At 32.8% G+C, this 22,361-nt stretch overlaps 1 protein-coding gene across 1 annotated transcript in view; it reads left to right on the forward strand.

Moving 5' to 3' along the window:
- LOC114335597 (epoxide hydrolase 4-like) overlaps window positions 1-19,770 on the forward strand; it is a 34,032-nt gene extending 14,262 nt beyond the window's left edge. Inside the window, exon 2 of the mRNA XM_028285848.2 lies at window positions 14,880-19,770. Within this exon, the coding sequence (XP_028141649.1) occupies window positions 14,880-15,875 (996 nt within the window). The 3' untranslated portion in view covers window positions 15,876-19,770. The remainder of the gene's footprint in view (window positions 1-14,879) is intronic.
- Window positions 19,771-22,361: the final 2,591 nt, after the last annotated feature.

The raw sequence follows: 22,361 nt of genomic DNA on the forward strand, positions 1-22,361 counted from the left end.
TTATCAAAACAACGTTACTTAACAAAAATGTACCTTTTGAAAAAATAAACAAAACCGTTTTTTTTATTTTCTTTAAAACCAATAGTAATCGAACTATTCATTATACAGGGTGTTTCATTAATAATTGTCCATATAGTAACTGGGGAAACCTTAGCACAAAATACGAAGATTTAACCTAAAACACTTAAATAAAATGTGATTCCTTACTGAGTTACAGGGTGTTTTATCTAAAAAGTTAAAATCTATTTTTGCTCAGAATTTTAAAACTATTCGACGTATCCTTTTCATACTTGGCAGGAAGTATAGGTACTGGACAAACTACTAAATTATGTTAAAGAAACGTTTCTGGCTATTACCAGAGGCGTACGACGGAGGAAAGTGAATGGTTGACCCTTTCCAAATTCTACGCCACTGGCGAAATTGCTATTTTAATTCAATTTTTGGATTCTCCAATACTTTCTATGAAAATAATATACTCTTCATTCGCAACGATAAAGTCATTAGTTTTCGAGATCTTTGAAGTTTAAAATGAAACGACACGTTTATTTTGATTAATGTATTGTGTCGCTTCATTTTTAATTTCAAATATCTCGAAAACTAATCATTTTATCGTTACGAATGAAGGGTATATTATTTACATAAAAATTATTGCAAAATCAAAAAATTACACTAAAATAGCAATTTTGTCAGTGGTGTAGAATTTGGGAAGGGTCAACCAGCCACTATCCCCTGTCGTACGCCTCTGGTAGTAGCTAGAAACGTTTATTTATCTTAATTTAGTAGGGTGTACAGTACCTACACTTTCCGCCAAGTATGATAAGGATACGCCAAATAGTCTTAAAGTACTGGGTACAAATAATTTTTAAATTTTAATCATTATGAATAATATAAATTAATCAAAATAACTGTGCCGTTTCATATTTAACTTCAAATATCTCGAAAACTCATGACTTTATCGTTACCAATGAAGAGTATATTATTTACGTATAAAGTATTAGAGAATATAAAAATGGCACTAAAATAGTAATTCCTCCAGTGGCGTAGAATTTGAGAAGGGTCAACCATTCACCATCCCCTGTCGTACGCCTCTGGTAGTAGCTAGAAACGTTTGTTTATCATTATTTAGTAGGATGTCTAGTAGTCGCACTTTCTGCCAATTATGAAAATGATACGTCGTATAGTTTTAAAATGCTGAGCAAAAATAGTTTTTAAATTTTTAGATAAAACACCCTGTAACTCAGTAAGGAACCACATTTTATTTAAATGTTTTAGGTTAAATCTTCGTATTTTGTGCTAAGGTTTCTCCAGTTACTATATGGACAATTATTAATGAAACACCCTGTATGTTGGCTCCTCTTCGTCAAATGCTAAATATTGTAGTTTCAAAGTCAAAGGACGGGAAAACTATGCATTTTTCAAGGATAACTTGTTGAAACTAATTAAAAGTATTTAAAAATATGTATCTCAAAAAATAAAAAAAATCTCTAGCTAAAAAAATTAAGTGACTTATATGAAAAGAATGTCAGTCCCTATTTTATTCAGCAAAAAAGTGATCGTAAGCAACCGCCTAATCGCCACCCTAATTAAAATTTGTCATTCAATTTTCTTGATTTATGTATTGTTAATAATAGGTTCTAAAAGTTTGATGGGCTTAGAATGATTAGTTTTTAAAAAAATGAAATGAAAATCGAATAACGAGTTTTTGTAGTTTGGTAAAAAATGCCTTTTTCTTCAGAACAGAAAGATTAGCATCAGAGATACGAAAAAATATTTAAATATGGAATTGTAGCTAATCTAATTTTCAAGAATTTGGTTTGCAAAAATTTTATTTTGCGGCAAAAATTGAGTTATCTATTGACAACTAAATCTTGTAATATCATGCAAAAACCAACCCTTTCAATGCTACCTCTTTTGTGACTGAGAATTTTAAAAGAATTTAATATTATTAGCCTTATAGATCTTGTAAAAACCTACAAAATTCTTTTTCAACGAACTTTCCAAGATAAAAAAAAATAAAAAGTTACGGTTAAAAAATCAATTTTTTTTGAAAAAAAAAAGGAGAAATCCAATTGGAAGCATAATATTGTAAGTTGGCGGTGTTTTTAGTCATTGGCCTTATTTATTCTTCTTTATTTATGTATTATTCATAGATTCTAGAAGTTTGACTGGCTTAGAATGATTAGTTTTTAAAAAACTGAAATTTAAAGCGAATAACGAATGTTTGCAATTTGGTAAAAAATGCAATTTTCTTCAGAATAGAAAGATTAGCGTCAGAGATACGAAAAAATGTTTAAATATGAAATTGTAGGTAATTTAATTCTCAGGAACTTGGTTTGATAAAATTTGTTCTACGGCAAAACTTGGGTGAATCGTAAATGAGTATACCATCGAAAAACATTGATTTTTTAGATATAAAATTAACACTTTCGATAGCGAATAAATCAAAAACTATTAACTTTATCAAAAACATGTATAGAATATTTTTTGCTTAGAATGAACGTTTCTATTAACTTTTGCGGTCAAAATATAATAAAAAATTTCCACCCCCATGGTAAAAGCGCCTGTCGGCATCATATAGATTTTGATCCATGGACTATCCACTACTTATTCTCAAATTTTCAAGGAAATTGATCCACTCTGTAAAAATTGCGTGGTGAAAAGCTTTGGTTCCTGGACTATATTTTATCAAAGTTTTATTCCATTTATTTTTAATAATTAGCAGAGCCAAATAGATGGGGGAAAATATTTTCACTCCAAAAGTCTTGTGCTATACTAATCAAACTGTCAATAAGACCTGCGTCATACATAGGCGTAACCAGGGGGTGGTTTTGGGGGTTATAACTCCCCCCTTTTTGATGCACATTGAGCTCTATAAGCTTAACACCATTATTATTCCATACCCCCAGAGACCTTCAAGTAGATGTAACCTTCCCCCTTAGGATCATCCTGGTTACACCTCTGGCGTCATATTCTATCCAAATATAAGTAAATTTTAAATTATTTTCAGTCTGTATCTGCTCCGCAAAAAAACATTCATAGAAACATTTGCAACAGTACTTGTGCATTGTACATTGTAGCATTGGTTATTTGGTTGATAGATTAGATTTTAGCTCGGTCTCGGTTTTCTAACAACACAACTTTTTAAATCCAAAATGTTCGTCCCTTATAATAATTAAAAATTTTCCGAATATATTTCTGGTCGTAATATTTTGCAATAAACAAAACTAAAACCTATCATTTATAAATATTTTAGATTCATAACAAAGAAGAAAGAAAAAACTTTTAGTAATAAAAGTAAGAGTAACTAGAGAGTTATTAGAGAGATATCGAAACCCCATTTAACATCGTCCTTTAATAAAAGATCCTTTATTTTGACATATACGCAAGCGCAGTATCACATCCTTTATTTTTGTCCTGTAATAAAATACAGGCCGCCTGTATTTAAGGAAAAATAAAGGACAAAAATCTTTTAATAAAGGATCCTGTATTTTGACGTAACGTGTCAAAAATGTGACATATTTGTCAAATTATGTGAAGAAACAAGAAAAGAAAGGCGTCTAACTTCACTTATATTTATGTTTTTATCACATCTGGATATTTTTGATCTAAGTTGAAGTTTTATTTATTAAAAAGAACTCCTAAATAAAGGAATAACAGTTTATTCTCAGATATAGATTATTAATGTTTTGACCCAAATCAATATAAAAAAGAATATTTAAGAACATTGAGTTATTAGAAAAAGTTTGTAAACAGGAAATTAAATATAATTTTTGTAAATAATTTTAGTTTTTAATAATTAGGTACAATAATCAGACATAGAATTTCTTTACAACTCATTTAAACTCCAGACATTTTTGTATAGAAATAAATATTTTTATTACAGATGTATAAGATGTACCTACCTAATTTCAATTAATTTGAATGCACAAGTATCATACTTGAGACATTGTAGAAAAGTTTAGGATTTGTTCAAATTCTGCATTCAAAGGTAGAGTTCAATTCAACAGATATATAACATAAATGGTATTAAAATATAAACGGGTTCATACAATAAAACAAAGATTTAAGTATTTATTTTTGAAATTTTTTGTCCTTGATTTATATCGTTTTGAACCAAAAGTATTACACTTTCATTTTCGTGCCATCAGCTTTTGTTTATTTAAATATACTGTCAAAATAATTCATCCACCATAAAGCTATTCATCTATTATTTTTGTCCTTTAAAACACTTACTTTAGTTTTGGGCTATGTCGGCTCCATCTTTGTTGCCGAGCCACAAATCTTCGAGGGTACAAGGATAGTTTCTGCATGTAAGAAGATGTTCCATATTCTGTATTTTTCCATAGTCACAGTTCACATCATCTTGGTCTATTTTCCCCCATTTTATAATGTTTGATTTTACTGGAGCGACCCCTGGTCATATCCTATTTATAGTTTTCCGTGTTTTAAAGTCTAGGTCTAGAGATTGTCTGGTCCATTGAACCTAGGGAAGAGGAAAATACTCATCCTGCACTGTTCCAAGGAAGCTTTTCCTGGATTTTAGTCGCTTTTGTGGCGTTCAAGCTTTGTATAGGGCATTCCACTCATCCACAATTTGTTTAATTTTCTATATGTGCTCTGCAACGCATCTGTGTATCAACGGTTCTACAAAACCCGATAAAACAATTTGTTCATACATTTTTGCTAGTTGTGGAAGTCCTTTTAACGGAAAGTGATATAACATATTTTAAAGGATACGTAAAATCAAACACCAATATGTATTTATAAATTTATTAAAAAACTGCTAATAATAAAATACTTAAAATCAGACACCAATATTAAACTATATATACTATACCTATTTATTTATAACTTTTTGTCCAATAAAAATAAAATTATCAACATTAACCATTTAAACTTGCCTTAAATTGCGAATAATTTTAACACAAACACACACAAAATGTAGTTGCACTAGATTTGCTCCTGTTAGAAAATGTACTGCCACAGCTTGTTCGATTTGGCGAATGGATTTAGTGTCCGCAGTCATATAAACCCAAATAAACAACAAAGCTTGTTCGATTAAATCGCACCACCTTCATATTTGTTAGTACAAATTTCAATGAAACTGTAAAACTGAACAAACTCATATTATTCTTTAAATATAACTTGCATCTTATTTCACATATTAATATTGGAAATCTTCTCTTCAAAATACAAAATGTTCTTTCAATAACAGCTCTTGAAGCAATTTGTGATTAATTACACAGCACTTCAATTGCTCCCTAACAGATACATTGTCCATAAATCTCCATTTCGTATACCCATAATATGCAAAAGTATTTAACAACTCCTATAACTCCCTTATAGTTATAACATAGTATTTCTATTTTCACTTTCATGTTGTACAGTGAGACAGTGAGTATTATGGGTTATGCTGTTCTTTAAATGACAAAATAATTAAATTCAACGTTTTACTCTTTTCAATGATCTTATTCTTAATTGTCTTGTTCTTACTCTTATTTTAATTTTTATCTCTATAATATAATAAGATCTTATTTTTTATAAGAGATTACAAATAGAATTTTATAGGTTATTTTTATATTTACAAAAATATTTAATGTCATTTGTCAAAATAAAAGATTCCTTAAAACTGCTTTTCGATAACTCTCATTACACATGTCACATGTCCTGTATTTGTCCTTTATTAAAAGATCCTGTAATAAAGGAACTTTTAACTCACAGTTTCGATATCTCTCTATTGCCAACGTCTTTTAAGTCGGCCTGTAATAAAAGATCCTTTATTTTGACATATAAGCATGTGCAGTATTGCGTCTTTTATTTTTGTCCTTTAATAAAATACAGGCCGCCTGTATTTAAGGAAAATTAGAGGACACCCTTCTTTTAATAAAAGTTCCTTTATTTTGACATAACGTGTCAAAAATGTGAAGAAAAGTCTAACTTCACTTGTATTTTGAATTTATCTTGTCGTTTCTTTTGATTGATAATTTTATTGTGCGATTGATACAGTAGGAAAAATGAAAGAATACCCATGAACGAACATGTAAAACACGCTGTATTTTCCTGTCACCATGTCACACAAAAAATTGGCCAGCACAAGTACATGTAATAATTATTGTTACATGTACTTGCACTGGACAATTTTCTTTGTGACACGGTGACAGGAAAATACAGCATGTTTTATATGTTCGTTCATGGGTATTCTTTCATTTTTCCGACTGTATTTGATTAACTTTCATCATTAAAGTTGTATGTTGGGTTTTATTTATTAAAAAGAACTCTAAGTAATATTCTCAGATATAGATTATTGATGTTTTGACCCACAGGAATATAAAAAAGAACATTTTATTGAAGCTTGAGTGATTACAAAAAGTTGTAAAAAGGAATATTATGTAAATAAATTTAAAGTGTTATTAAATACAACGATCAGACATAGATTATCATTAACTCATTTAAACTCAATATATTTTACATTGTTGTATAGAAATAAATATTTATTATAGATATAAGAGGTAATTTCAATATATTTTAAAGAAGGTTAGGATTTGTTAAAATTCTAGATTCAAAATTCTTCAATTCAACAGATATACCTATAACAGGTTAGGTTAACAAAATAAAACAAAGGTTTAAGTACTTATTTATTTTTGAAAATTTAGTCTTTTATAGATTAGAATCTATAAAGTTTTTAATCAAAAGTATTAATATACTTTCATTTTCATGCCATCTTCTTCTTTTGGTTCCTATCCGTTTCAAATGTTGGAAATCATATTAGCAATCATAACCTTGCTAGCAGCAATTCAAAACAGTTCCATTGATATTCTCCCTCTACTGGGTCTTCTCTTACCTTTGACTGTACCTTGCAATATGTACTGCAGCAGGGAGTAACGGTGCTGATTTCTCATATGTGTCCCAGATACTGCAGTTTTATGCGTTTAATGGTAAACACAATCTCCAATTCTTTCTTCATTCCTCCTAGAACCTCCTTATTTGTGATCCATTTCATGCCATCAGTGTTTGTTTATTTAGAGACACTGCCAAAAAAATTAATAAAAAACCACCATAAAGCTCAATTCTTCTATTATATTTTTGTCTATCAGAAAGTTTATTTGACAGATTAGATATTAGAGGTGTTTTCATTTCCAGATAACTAATTATTGGGAAGTTTATATAACAGTATCCTTAGTATCTGTCTTTTCAGCTCCGGATAACTAGTTAACTTTTCTAGTTAGTTTTTCTAACTAGTTAGTTTTTCTCTGCCAGATATCTATTAGTATCTTGTCAGATAAACTTCCTGATAACTAGTTATCCAGAGGTGAAAAGAGAGGGCCATAATGGATCTTAATGAACAATTGAACATATTTTAAACGATAAAAGATCAAATGCCAATAGCATGTATATATTTTTAAATTTATTATTTAAAACCTGCTAATGATCATAAAATACTGTAGCGGAAGAGAAATCTTGGCCGATCCCCGTATAACAGTAAACACCTCGAGAATGACGTAATCGGATGTGCTAGGCCTCGCCGGAGAATTCTGGAAGGTACGTCACGTAGGCGGAACAAGCCGATAGCTCGAGATGGGAGTCGATTGTTCCAGAATAACAACTGGGTATAAATACGGGCATATTTTGTGAATAAGTTTAGTGTATAAGATAAATTCGTCTGTAACTTATATAAATAAAGTCGTATATAAATTACGAACCGCTAGTTTTATTGTAATTAGAAGTAATTACACTAGTCACGCTACAGTTGGTGTCGGTGTTCGGTAAACTTAGTGCGATATAAATAAGTGAATTACAGAGAGACTTTAAAAGACTTTTGAACTTTATTCGTCGGGAATAACCGGAGTGCGTTAATTGTTCGGTATTCGGAAAGACTTTAAAAGACTTTTGGACTTTATTCGTCGGGAATAGTTAAAGTGCGTTGATTGTTCGGTATTCGGAAAGACTTTTAAAAGACATTTTGGAAAGTACGTGTGTGCCGACCAAAGATGTTGCTACGAGAACTTACAGTAAAACAGCTCCGTGTACAGCTAGAGGAACGGGATCTGGACAGCAGTGGGCTCAAGATAGTCCTACAAGCACGACTCGAGGAAGTCCTAACGAAGAACGGAGATGATCCAGAGACGTTCCACTTCCAGTCAGCAGAACAAGCAATCTTATCGAAATTAAAAACTGTTTCTGAAACGATTGATGATACTTCTAAGATAAGCAACGAGAAATTTGAAAGTGTTTATCAAAAGATCGATGAAACTTCTAGACAGAACAACGAGAAATTTGAAAGTGTTTCTCAAAAGATCGATGAAACTTCTAGACAGAACAACGAGAAATTTGAAAGTGTTTCTCAAAAGATCGATGAAACTTCTAGAAAAAGCGATGAGAAATTTGAAAGTGTTTCTCAAGTAATAAAAGACGTTTGTAGACAGACCGACGAGAAATTTGAAGAAGTTTCCAGAACATTCGATAAGATACAGAAAAGTGTAGACGACAATAAAGAAATGCTAGAAGAGAAGATCAAACAACTAGAGAGCATGATAACTGATACAAAAGTACAACCATCAGTTAATGCAGTAGCTTTAGATCTTGTAGTGAAGGATGAAACACCGAGAGACGAAACATCGCATCATATGAGATTTAAATTACCACCATTCGATGGGAAGTCCTCTTGGTCCATATACCTTAGACAATTCGAAGCTATTGCGACCGCCAACCATTGGACCGAACAAGAAAAGGCTGTTTCCTTGACTGCTGCTTTGCGAGGTGATGCTGCAGATATATTAAGATCAATATGATTCTCGATGCAAGAATGAAAGCTTCGAAGTAGGTGATCTTGTCTGGCTTTATAATCCGCAACGTCGTCGAGGCTTATGTCCTAAACTGCAAAGACAATGGGAAGGTCCATATGAAGTTAAGAAGAAAATAAATGACGTAATATATAGAATTAAGAAGTTGCCAAACGGTAAACCAAAAGTTATTCACATAAATCGTCTTGCACCATATGCTGGCTCAAATGAAACAGAAGAAGCACGAGTCCTCCAACAGGAGATGAAAGATGTCGCACAGCCAAGTTTTAATCAATTTATGTCAAATTACGCAGCGAGAAAGAGTGCTAGATTCGGCGTGACCACAGAAGTTCAGCAAGATCTGTTTGGTGTTCCAGAAAACGTCTCTCTGGCCCACTGTGTTGCCCAAGACCTCGAGATGACTAAAGGAATATCGTCCGTATTCAATAGAAAGTTCGGCCGCCTGGACGAGTTAAGAAATCAGCAGCCTAAAATTGGAAGAGTACTGCGATTGGAAGATGGTCCTCGATCTTTGCTGTATATGGTGACCAGAAAGTCTTATACGGACACGCCAAGCTACGAGAACATATGGCGTGCTCTAACTAATTTGAAGAAAATCGTGTGTAATTATGACATCAAAAATTTGGCTTTACCAAAAATAGGCCATGCAGTAGAAAATCTGGATTTGAAGATTGTGAGAAGCATGCTTGAAGTGGTCTTCAGAGGAACTGGTGTACAAATCACTGTGTGTTGCATGAACCCGAAGATGTCGTACCCTTCAAAGACAGTAGACTGTTATTTCTTCTTGAAGGGTGTATGCAGAGCTGGAGAGTCGTGTAGATTCCGCCATCCTGGGCCTTCATTTAGAGTTGCTGATCGAGACGCTCAGATCTTAAGAGGGGAGCAGTGTAGCGGAAGAGAAATCTTGGCCGATCCCCGTATAACAGTAAACACCTCGAGAATGACGTAATCGGATGTGCTAGGCCTCGCCGGAGAATTCTGGAAGGTACGTCACGTAGGCGGAACAAGCCGATAGCTCGAGATGGGAGTCGATTGTTCCAGAATAACAACTGGGTATAAATACGGGCATATTTTGTGAATAAGTTTAGTGTATAAGATAAATTCGTCTGTAACTTATATAAATAAAGTCGTATATAAATTACGAACCGCTAGTTTTATTGTAATTAGAAGTAATTACACTAGTCACGCTACAATACTTAAAATCAGTCACCAATATAATATTTATTTATAAATTTATTAACAAACTGCAGTCCAATAAAAATAAAATTAGTTTAATGTCAAACAATATTTTTAACCCTTAACTGGTGACCCTATTTTTAATTACATAAATGGTGACCATGAGTCTAACAGACTCCTGGCTAAAAAAAGCTGTTTTTGTCAAGCTGGCACTTAAAAAATGCAATAAAACAGTTTTTAATAATAAAACAATATTGTAATGTCGTTTTTATTTAGCCAAAAAGAAAAAAATCAAGCTGTAGGACTTATAACAAAAACAGAAAAAATGGTAACATGTTTTATAACACAAAATTTTTAAAGTCATATCCAAAAAAAAAATTAAACATATACAAACAAATATAGTATATTATGTATGTTTAACAATAGGTACATTTTATATAAAAAATTGTTAAAAACAACATAATTGCAATTCTGCACAAAACCTGCAAATCACAAAAAAACGTTAAAAATCTATTCTACCCCGGTACAATTTATACAAATTTCATCACTTTCTATATAATATTCTTCTTCCACATCATCATCAGTAATGTCACTGTTCGCCTCATTATACCATTTTGTGCATACTTGTTCGAAATCATCGTCTAATACTCTTACAGCTTTACGAAAACTATCCATATTAAAATAACACTTGGTGACCTTGCGTCTAGTAGACTCCGTGACGTAAATATTTCGAAAACGGGACAAGCGAGGTACCCCTCATTAACACATTCGAATATACTCTAAAAGCTAGGAAGGTACACCGAATTTGCTACGTACTTGTGGCGAGAAACGCAGACGCGTTAATAAACGTGCAGAGTCTGTGAGACGCATGGTCACCAGTTAAGGGTTAAACAAACACACGCACAATTTAGTTGCATTAGATTAGCTCCTGGTTGAAAATATACTGCCACAGCTTCTATATCAATATCAATAGCACTCATTTGCCAGTATTTCAACGTTTTTTCTATTATCTACTGCAATATTATGTAAAACTGAACAAGCTGATATTATTCTTTGAACAAAAGGTAACTTGCATCTCATTATATATGTTAAAATGGGAAATCTCCTCAAAATACCAAATGTTCTTTCAATAACAATTCTTGAAGGGGTTTGTGATTGATTATAAAACACAACTTCTGTCTTAATATTCTGCAATGGTGTCATAGGTAGTTGTAGTTGAGGACTGGATATCCACTATTCCCTAATAATATATTCTGCAGAAATTCCCCATTTTATATACTCATAATCCAAAAGTATTTAAAAACTCCTAAAATAGTAGGTATTTCCAATTGCACTTCCATATTATTAAACGATGAGTATTATGGGATATAAGTTGTTGTCTAAACATCTTTAAATGACAAAATAATTAAATTTAACGTTTTACTCTTTTCAATTATCTTATTTTAACTTTTATCAACAAATGGAATTTTATAGGTTATTTTTATATTTACAAAAATATTTCATGTCATTTGTCAAAATAAAAGATTCCTTAACTGCGTTTGCAATACCACTTCTTTTAGACCCGTCCTGTATTTGCCCTTTATTAAAGTATCCTGTAATAAAGGATCCTTTATATTATAATAATAACTCTCTATTATCAGGTTTTCTTTCTTCTCTCCTTGTTTTTAAATGACAATGGGTAGTCATTCTTTATTAAAACATTTGTTGCAGGTTTTTATTCTTCAAATGCCTTTTCATTGGAACATGTGTCTTGGACTCCATCGTATCATGATTTGATGATTCCTTTTTTTGAATGTTTACATTGTGATTTGAGTGGAAATTTAAATATCTGCTGGTGTGTGATGGCTTTCTGTAAACTTTGGTTGCATATCCTGTAACATCTTTGGTGATTAGCACATCCAGAAAAGGTAGTTTTCCATGGTGAATTTGATTGATTCTTCTTTATTGTTGATGCCGGTCAGGAATTTGTCCAATGTTTCTGGTCCGTGAGGCCAAATGGAAAACATATGTATATCATCTACATATCTCCACCATACTGTTTACTATGGGTTGTTTGTGTATGTTCTGTTCGAAATCCTCCATAAATATATCTGCTAATAATGGAGATAACGATAAGCTTTGCTAATAGAAATCGTTATTGAGTTGGAAGCAGGTATTGTCTGTGCATGATGTTAGTAGCTCCACGATAGCTGATACATTGAGTTTGGTTCTGGTTCTCAATGTATTGTCCCTCTCTAGTTTAATTCTTATAGTGATTATAGTTTATTTTTGCTACTTTTTGCAGGAATTGTTGTGAGTTTTTAATGTATGTTGTTGTATTGTGTGCTAGCACAATTTAGACAGTTTGCTTCAAGGTGAACCCATGCTACTACAAATTGGTTTCAAGTATACACTTTCTTTATGAATTTTTGGGACTGCTTATATGTGTAGTGTCCTACTGTGGAGACGTGTTCAGAATGTTCTTCTTTGGACAAATTATCAAATTATTTTAATTAACCTTAGTTAGCTAAGATGCGGTCAATCAATATATTGACGACATCTTAGAACCTGTTATCCTTTCGTTTGTCAATGCTGTGTTCCTAATTTCCTAAGTTCCTAATTTTTGTTACATACAGGATAGTGCAAGGCCATATATTCCAGCAATAGTATGAGATTTGTTCCATAGTAACGATATTACACCTGTACCGTGTATAGCGCGGTAAAAGTGTGGTCTTCTAGCTCATCTAATTTTGTTCTAGCTTTTCTTTCATTCTTACAATTATGTGCTGCTTGTATCTTCTTTTTGTTGCTTTGACTTATATGTGCGCAAGATACTGGATATACATATTGCTATTTTCCATTGGATACTCCATTCATCCAGGTTCCTCCTTATAACATCCAGGTTTCTGTGTTTTCCTGCGATTGCAGAGTCGTCTGCATCAATGCTGAGTAGTGTTCCGGGTGTTCTTGGAACATCTGCTGTGTATATGCTATACAGAAGGAATGGAAAGGTCACCCTCTGTGGTATTCCAGCTTCCAGAGCTCTGTTCGGTTTTTCCGTTTGCAAGGGCGGATCCAGGGAGCCATGGCCCCCTCCGAAAATTTAAAAAAATATAAACTTAAATATTTGTAGTTCAAATGCTTTTAGTTTCAAACACATGTATATGTACAAAATAGGAGATAAATATGTTGTCTGGACTAGAATTGAACAAAAGCAGTAACGAAAGCTTCAAGAATGACATAGGATGTTTTGCAAATCAAAATGTTGATAATTTTACAAACCGCCAATTTTTAGAACGACCTTGGCACTTGGCAGCCATCAAACTCGTATCAATTTCCATATTTTGTATACACATAGAAAAGAAATGAAGCATTACTTCGGTCAACAGCACTTAGAACAAAGGAGTTTATTGGTACTTTCGCACAGTCAAAAGAGATTGTTTATCAAGATTGCGTTTTATTTTTCTAACGAAAAACATGGTCACAATAAAGGAATGACAGCTCAAAGTCTTGTCACGAAACCTTTAACATGTTTAACCAAACTCATCGTCAAAGATGGAGCCATACAAACCCATGAAAAAACATCATACCACAAGGAATGCGTTCAGGTTGGGCTGGATTTTCTATAAAGTTATCGCAACCTGCAAAAGTCAGTCATTAACCAGATATACTCTCAGAGGTCTAAATAGGTACAAGAAAATAGAGAAAGACTACGACTAATAGTAGAGTCTATACTCTATAGTGTTCTTAAGTCGACAAAATACTCCTCTAAGAGGCTATCGTGATGATAGCCTTCTGCTTCTGGACGAAGAGGCTGGACCTAACAATGACGGAAATTGTTAAGGTTTAAAATCGCATCAGGAGATAAGACTCAAACAACACCTATCCACCGCATTTTCCCGAGCAACATACATTAGTAGCATCAGTCAAAATCAATGATAACATATAACATGTTGTGGTGAAGAAATAATTGAACAAATAATGAATCAGGTTCAAATTGCAAATTATTACTCTGTCATGTTTGATGAAATGACCGATGGATCCCACGTGGAACAGCTTTCTCTAAATGTGAGATACTTACACAATAACAACATTCGTGAAAACTTTGTCTTCAAGTTCATTGACGCTTATGAGAACATAAAAATAATTAGTGAAAATCAGAAAGAGGGAAAGAACAAGGCCTGACAGGTGAAGCACTGGAAAAAATAGTATTAAACTTGTTGAAAGAACTACACTTAGATCCGAAGAAATGTGTCCTGACTTTAATAATACTTTAATAACTATAAGTTTGGAATGTCTTTATGGCACTCAAAAGTCTGTAAAAAATGCCTTAAAACTCATTATTATAACCCTCATTTTTAAAAATTTCCCCCAGACCCTCCGGTATCCCTCTCAAAAAAAAGTTCATGGCCCCTCCCCAAAATCTGTCCTGGATCCGCCCTTGTCCGTTTGGTCATATTTTCAATATTATTCAGCATCGTTATTTCATTTAAGTTAATTTTATGCCCTGTGTTTATGACTATGACATGTACTAGGGATGACGTCTTCTTCTTTCGTTCTGTTCTTCTCGTGTAACCTATATTCTTTGATTGGTCTGTCCGATGTACAATTTGTCACAATCCTCACAAGAGGTCATGTATACTTCTTGATTTTCCAATACAATTTTTGTTTTTGTGAATGGTAACATGGTTGAGATTTTCATGTCGTTGTTAAATAATATAGTCTCTATTATGTCTTATAATATATCATGCCCTTTATATACGGCAGGATAATTATCCAATTGGTTTCTCTTCTTCTACCGGATCTTTGATTTTGTTCGAACTTCAGTGCCCTTTTAATCGTAGTAATCGTCATTCTTGTTAACTGTTAATTTATTTACCTTCTAATTTAATTCGCTTTTTTATTAATTTATTTATCTTTTAGGGAATAAAACTACATTATGTGGAAGCAGGACAACGGGATCAACCACTGATACTCCTGTTACATGGCTTCCCGGATTGCTGGCTCAGCTGGCGCTACCAACTACCTGCTCTTAGCCAGCATTTCAGAGTTGTAGCCTTAGATCTCAAAGGCTTTGGAGATTCAGATAAACCAGCATGGCGAAGCAGCTACAGGATCCAAATAATCCTTGAGGAAATCAAGGATTTTATCCACGCGCTAGGCGTCAGTGAATGTGATTTGATTGGACACGATTTGGGTGGTTTAATAGGTTGGTATTTAGTTCACCAACATCCAGGTTTAGTGAAGAAATTTATAGCGGTTTCTTGTCCTCATCCCAACGTCTACTGGAAGAATTTGATTAGTGCTAGTAAGGTGGCCTATCAATGGCTAAATTTTGTCCAAATTCCCTATTTACCAGAAATCGATGCTCTTAAAGAAGATGTTAAGATTATCAATCAGTACCACAAGCATCTTCCACAAAACGATATATACCTAGAAGCTTATAAATACGTCTTTTCACGGCAAGAAGACTGGACTGGGCCCATAAACTACTACAGAAATCTTCCATTTCTTAAAGTCCAAGAAAATGGCGCAGAGATAACAAATACAGTTGTACTAATTACTGGAGCAAAAGATCATTTGGTAAAATTAGAAGGCATAGTGGATTCTACCGAGTACTGTGAGAAGTTCTTCATGAAAATAATACAAAATGCTGGGCATTTTCCCCACCAAGAAAACCCTAGTAGTTTCAATAGGACTATATTGAAATATTTAGTTGACAAAAGTGAGTTGAAAATCGATAAAGACCTTGAGGGATCGAGGAAAAATCTCATGAAAGGTATTCTAGGAGCTGTGACTAATACAGTGAAGTATGGAAACTCTGTGTTTGATTCAGTTCACAAACGGACCACAAATGTCGTGAGTAGTATACCAACGATGGGTTTGTCTTTAAATTATATGCACAGCAATGGAGAATAGTAGCCTTATGATTTATTTTCTAAAAAGCGTCGTGTCATAGAAATTCTTCTTTTTAAGAAGGGTGCGCAAGTTTGTCGGTTGTTTTAGATTTTTCAGGTACTTAGACACTTTTAGGTAATAAACTACAGCCACTTTCAAACTAAATATATCTTAGTTTAGAACATATATTGCTGTTAATTTTCCAGAAAATACTGAATGTATAGAAAATTATGAAGTCGAGATTAAACCATGTATATGTTAAAGTAATCGTATTTACCATGGTTTTGTATTATTTGTAATATTTTCAGTTTTATATCTGTTTTTGTATATTGTTTTGTATCTTATGTATATTTGGACACAGCTCTCTCCTTGTCTCTTTGAATGGTCTCTACGCAGTTGATACGTTCATCCATCCTTGTTCCAACATTTTCTTCAGCACTATCATCCCGTCTGATCCAAAGACTTTCTCTTTCTCTCTTGTGTTCCCATGAGTTTCCAATTTATCTGTCTATTGCATCTCCTAACAGATTGTCGAAGTTTTTTCTAGTATAAGAAGATGTAGGTTTCTTTTCTATAATAATGTAGGTTTCTAATATATACCATTTTCTCTCATTCATGATCAATATTTACTGTTTCTGCCTCAAATTTGAGATCACTAAGAAATGGTCCGAGTCTGTGTTGCTATGAGTAGGTACTGCAATTCATTACTTCTGACCCGTGTTTAAATATTTTTTGATGTGATCAATTGATTTGTTTTTTTTTTTTCGTCACAGGAGATCCAGATTGCATTGTGGATGTTCAAAATAGGTGTTTCTTTTTTTCTTCTCTGATAGCGACTATCAGGTTTAGTGCTGCTGCACTATTAAGTTAAACAGGGATTATCGCAACCATTGTCGCTAAATGGGGACATCTATAGACTTGTTCTAGAAGGTGATTCTGTGTTCTCTTCTTCTTCTTCTTCTTCGTGTGACTAGGATTACTCCTGTTTATCTGCCTCTTATTCTGATTCACTTGTTGTTGACTGTACATTCTCTTTCCAGCTTTTCGGCGGCCTTGCAACGGGTCTTCTGCTATACAGTTTGTTGTTTTACAGATGTTCGCTAATCTATCTGGTCCCATTCGGTTTACATGTTCGTTCCAGTTTTTTTTCTTGTTTTTATCCACCTGTTAATATTTTAAATTTTGCATTGTTCACGTATACTTCTGTTGCTTTGTCTCTATCTTAATGTTATCCCGGTATTGATCTTATTACTTTCAATTCGATATGGTTGATTTGTTGTTTCGTCGTTCTATTATCGGTAATATATCTTCTCTGCATATGTTAGGATAGTCTTACTGTTGTCTTGTATACTTTCATTTTGCTTTCCGTGGTCAGATATTTGTTTCTCCATAATATGGTTTCTCTGAGGCAACCACTTACTCCTGCTGCTTTTGCTACTTGCCTTGTGGTCTCTGTTCTAATATTCCTGTCAGTAGTGATCTCTACTCCTAGGTAATTGAATATCATTACTTGTTCTTGTGTCTTCTCTTAATTTGTTTTTAGTCTTCGATCAGTGGTCTTCTTTGGTTTTTAGTCAAAGCAAGTACATGCTCGTTGGCTGTAGGTTTTAAAATTAATTACAAGGCCACTCCATCTATGTATTGACTATGCATTCAATACAGCTGTATCTAATACATGATAGATTCTATTTTTTCAAGGGAACCATTTCCCTATATACCTGTAGTTCCCATACCTTAGCCCGCAGTTTTAATTTTATCAGAACCTCCGATGGAAACCAGTAGCGTATAACTAGGAAGGTTTTGGGGGTTGTAACCTCCCCCCTCTCCATTGGGATGTACTTTGACCTCCATACGCTTAACACCATTACTATTCCATACCCCCTAGCGACCCTCGAGTAGTTGTAACCCCCCTCCCCTTAGGATTATCCTGGTGACGCCGTTGCTGGGAACTCGATTTCGCCCATCCCGTCTTTGGTGGCTACTGCCACCAAGACCTTGACCTGTTCCCTAACTTTAACCTTTATTCGTCCAGGCAATGGCAGAACTTTTATTTTATACAAAAATAAAATATTCTGTATATCACTTAAATATCAATTAAATAAGATTGTGGTCAATTCCCAATAAAGATATTTTATTTTCCCATTTTGTGTTTGAATTATTTTCATTGAGTTTCTTCACTTTAGCTTTCTGAATTTTGTTTTGTGCCTCTATGTTTTTCTTAATAATTTCATTTATCTCCATGGCCTTCCTTTTGATCTTGAGCCCTGCTATCTAGGACTCTTTTCGGCAATCTTTCTGTCTACATTCTCACTACATGACCAGCCTATCGAAGTCTTTGAAGTTTAACGAATTCTGAGATCAGTGCTTCTTTGAACAGTTGGTAGAGTTCATGGTTGTACCTGGATAACCATATTCTGTTTTCATTAATCCAAATATCTTCCTTATTACTTTTCTTTCAAAGACTTATTTTCGATCTCCAGTGGGTGTTTTTAGAGCGGCATCCATGGGCGAGCAAAAAATAAGCTTTATTATCCTTGTCTGAATTTCTGGTTCCTTTGTTCCATTCGTGTTTAATGCAACTACCAAATATGTGAAACTTTTTGAAATTTGAATATCGGCCTTTAGTCAACTGTGCGTCTGCGTCCCCTTATTCTTGCCTGTGTTAGTTTTTTTGTCTGTTGAATATTTATTCCTATTCCGGTCTGTTTTGCCCCTGTTTTTAATTGTGATAATATATCTGCCACCTTCTTTGTTCTGCGAGACATAATTCTGATGTCGTCGGCATAGGCGATAATCTGTATTGATTTAATTGTTAGGAGATTAGCTCTTCCTATATTCAACTGTCTTATCACATATCTGAGAGCTAGGTTGAATAGTGTCAGCCAGTCTCCTTGCTTTAATCCTTTGACTATTGAGAAGGTCCTTTATAGTATTTTCTAATATGTTTCCTTTTCTTATCCACGCAGTGTGTTTGTTTTTTCTTTGTATTTGTCTCGATTTTATTTTTTGTTTTGATTCTAAGCAGTGATATTATTTGCTTTATTTATTCTTTAATTGTTTCTTCACTCCTAGTTCCTAATTCATAGTATAAAAAGTTTTTAAATGATTAAAAACACTAATTAAAATAACTTTATCTATATTATAGATAATCATCTCTTGAGTCCATAAACTAAACGCAGATTATATACACTTAATTATTGATTATGTTACAAAGTACCCCAATTATTATGAAGTTTGCAAATTTGCCTCTGTTACGCTGAAACAATCGGAAACTCAGCATTCGTTGTGTGGCATATCTGTCAAGTGTTACTTACTGTTATCTAATAATAACTTACTTATTCACCACCAAAACTGCTAAAAAGGTTCTTTTAATCTTTGAGCGACTTCACAATAATGAGCGTTTGTTTATCGTTTTTGTAGCTGTATAGTTGCCATCAAATTATTGCAGAAAACCTTAATCTTATGCTTATTACAAAGTCATTTGCATTTGAGTAGTGTGTTTAAGTTTCCGGCACAGGTAGAAAGAAATAAATGTTAATTTATTATTATGAATAACCTACTGTTCAGTTTATTTACCTCTCGAAAAGACACCACTCAAGTACAAATGACTTTCTAATAGGATTGAAATATGGTTGGCTGCAATAATTTGTTGGGAACTATACCCTCCTAATTACCAATATCTTTATACTCAGTCTGACAGTAATTAGGATGTGAGGATATAGTATTCAAAATATCATTTATTGACAAATTTGAAGACTGAATTTTATTGTAAGCCTAGTATATGTCTCGAATTGAGCCAAAAAGATATTTATGGTATAGTTTTTTTTTTTATTGTAACACCAAAAATATTTTGGACAAAAATTAGTGTACCTGTTTGTTTTTTTATTGTACATATATAAAATTATTTTATTATAAAGTTTGTTTTTTTGTATTATCAAATACTTACCCCAAGATGTTTTTACGAGTATGGAATGAAGGAGGTACCAATAAGTATATAAAAATGATAGATAATGAGAAATGTCTGTTCTCATCAATGTTGAATTAAATAATATAGAAAATCTTGAAAGCAATATTATAGGAAGGCGAGAAAAATCTGGTTGTGAGCAGTTAGGTGAGCCTATCACGAAAATTAATACTTAAAGTATGACTTTAGTTTTAGTATAACTTTATAAAGTATAACTTTAGTAGAGAAAAACAGCAACTTCCAATGATCCCCGAGACTTAGGTTTAAGTGAATAAGTGAGAGGTTTTAGTAAAAGAATTCAGCTTTGTCAACAAATCCTACTCTCACGTCCTCGAAGGCTCAGAGCTGAGGAACCACTCGATGCAATGATATAATTTTATGAGAAACTGGTCACACCTACGCTGATATAATATGAAAGCTGGATAATAACGTAGAGAAATCTCTCTAGAATCCAAACTAAGATGTAATAAGAGCAGAACAAGATAAAAGCAGCGTGTACCTAAATAAAATGGGAGAAAATCGACTAATTAAACGAATTAAATTATTAAATTAAAAAACCAAAGGAAACAATTTATGCAATATATTGTTTTGTTTTTGCATTACTTTAATACTCTTATATACTGCATATTGACGATTTATCTAATTTTAGTAAATTGTATTTGTTACTGTTTTTTTTTATTGACTGTTAGTCCATTCTTTCACGGTTTTTGCTCTAAATTTTAAAGAACCGCTTGGATTGACATGAAATTTGGCATACGTATAGCTTACACGTCAAAGAAAAAAAGTAATATTGTGCCGATGTGTGCTTTTGCCCTGGGGGTGACTTTCACCCCCTATTGGTGGTGAAAAAATATATGTCCAAAATAAGTCCGGAAATGGGTAAACTGACTAATTTTAAGTAACTTTTGTTCTATAGAGCTTTTTCGCCAAGTCAACACTTTTCGAGTTATTTGCGAGTGAATAAGTTCATTTTTCAACAAAATAACCACATTTTTAGACGATTTTTCGCAAATAACTCAAGAAGTAAGTATTTTGTCGAAAAAAACGTCCTTAGCAAAAATATTGAATATTAAAAAGTAAAAAAAATGGTGTACGCGTTAGGTCTCTGGATCTCGTAGAACCAGAGTTATAGCCAATGAAAAATAGATTCATAAATCACCAAATTTTAAATAGAATAATTAGACGTGAAATATCCAAAAATTAAGCACTTTTTGGGGAAAACCCAATATAACTTTTTTAAAGTGTTTAAAAAAAGCTTTATTTCTGTTTTCACAAAAACTTTCTAGCATTAAATTTAAGCAAGTTACGCTCAAAATAAAGTTGGTCCCTTTGGTTTTTGCAAAAAAAAATCGGGAAGACCACCCCCTAATTAACAACTTAAATGAAATTAAGCGTTACCGCTCCACAAATTATTTTACTTATGTTGTGTTTATATGATCTGTAAGTTTCATCGATTCAAAGTGCTTATTTTTGAAAATTTGGTTTCAAAGTTAAATTTTTAAAAATTTAAATTTTGAAAAATATGCTTTTTTTCAAAATAACTTAAAAATTGTTAGAGATACCAAAAATCTCGAAAAACAAAAAAGTCAGATTTGCTTTTCTGGATATCATGTATTTTTTTGTTTTTCTTTTAGACAAAAATTGATTAAGATTTGGTGTTTCTAAATGTGCATACATTCGTGATCAGTGACTTGTTCAACCCCTTTTAACTACAGCCCTTTCAATAATAAGGACTTTGAGCCGATGAGACTTACAGATCGTATAAACAATATATAAAGTAGGAAAAATAAAAGAATACCCATGAACGAACATATAAAACACGCTGTATTTTCCTGTCACCGTGTCACACAAAAAATTGGCCAGCGTAAGTACATGTAATAATTATTGTTACATATACTTGCACTGGACAATTTTCTTTGTGACACGGTGACAGGAAAATACAGCGTGTTTTATATGTTCGTTCATGGGTATTCTTTCATTTTTCCGACTGTACACGAGTCAAAAAACTTGTGAAGTCGTAACGATTAAGTTCATTTAAGATACTAATTAGGGGGTGATTTTCTCGATTTTTTTACCAAAACCAAAAGGGACTAACTTTATTTTGAGCGTAACTTGTTTAATTTTGATGTTAGAAATTTTTTTATAAAACAAAAATGAAGCTTTTTTTAAACACTTTAAATAAGTTGTAATGAATTTTCCCCGAAATGTGCTTAATTTTTGATTATTTCACGTTAAAGTATTCCATTTGGAATTTGACGAATATGAACCTATTTTTCATTAGCTATAACTCTGCTTCTACTAGGTGTAGAGACGTGATATATACACCATTTTTTTTAATTTTTTACAGGCTATATTTTCCCTAAGAATGTTTTTTCGACAAAATACTTACTATTTGAGTTATTTACGAAAAACCGTCTAAAAGCGTGGTTATTTCGTTGAAAAAATGAACATATTCACTGCCAAATAACTCGAAAAGTATTGACTTAGTGAAATATATAGAAGATAGAAGACTATCTAGAAGAAAAGTTACTTAAAATTAGCCA

This window comes from Diabrotica virgifera, chromosome 1 (genome assembly GCF_917563875.1).
Source record: "Diabrotica virgifera virgifera chromosome 1, PGI_DIABVI_V3a".
NCBI classification, from domain to species: domain Eukaryota; kingdom Metazoa; phylum Arthropoda; class Insecta; order Coleoptera; family Chrysomelidae; genus Diabrotica; species Diabrotica virgifera.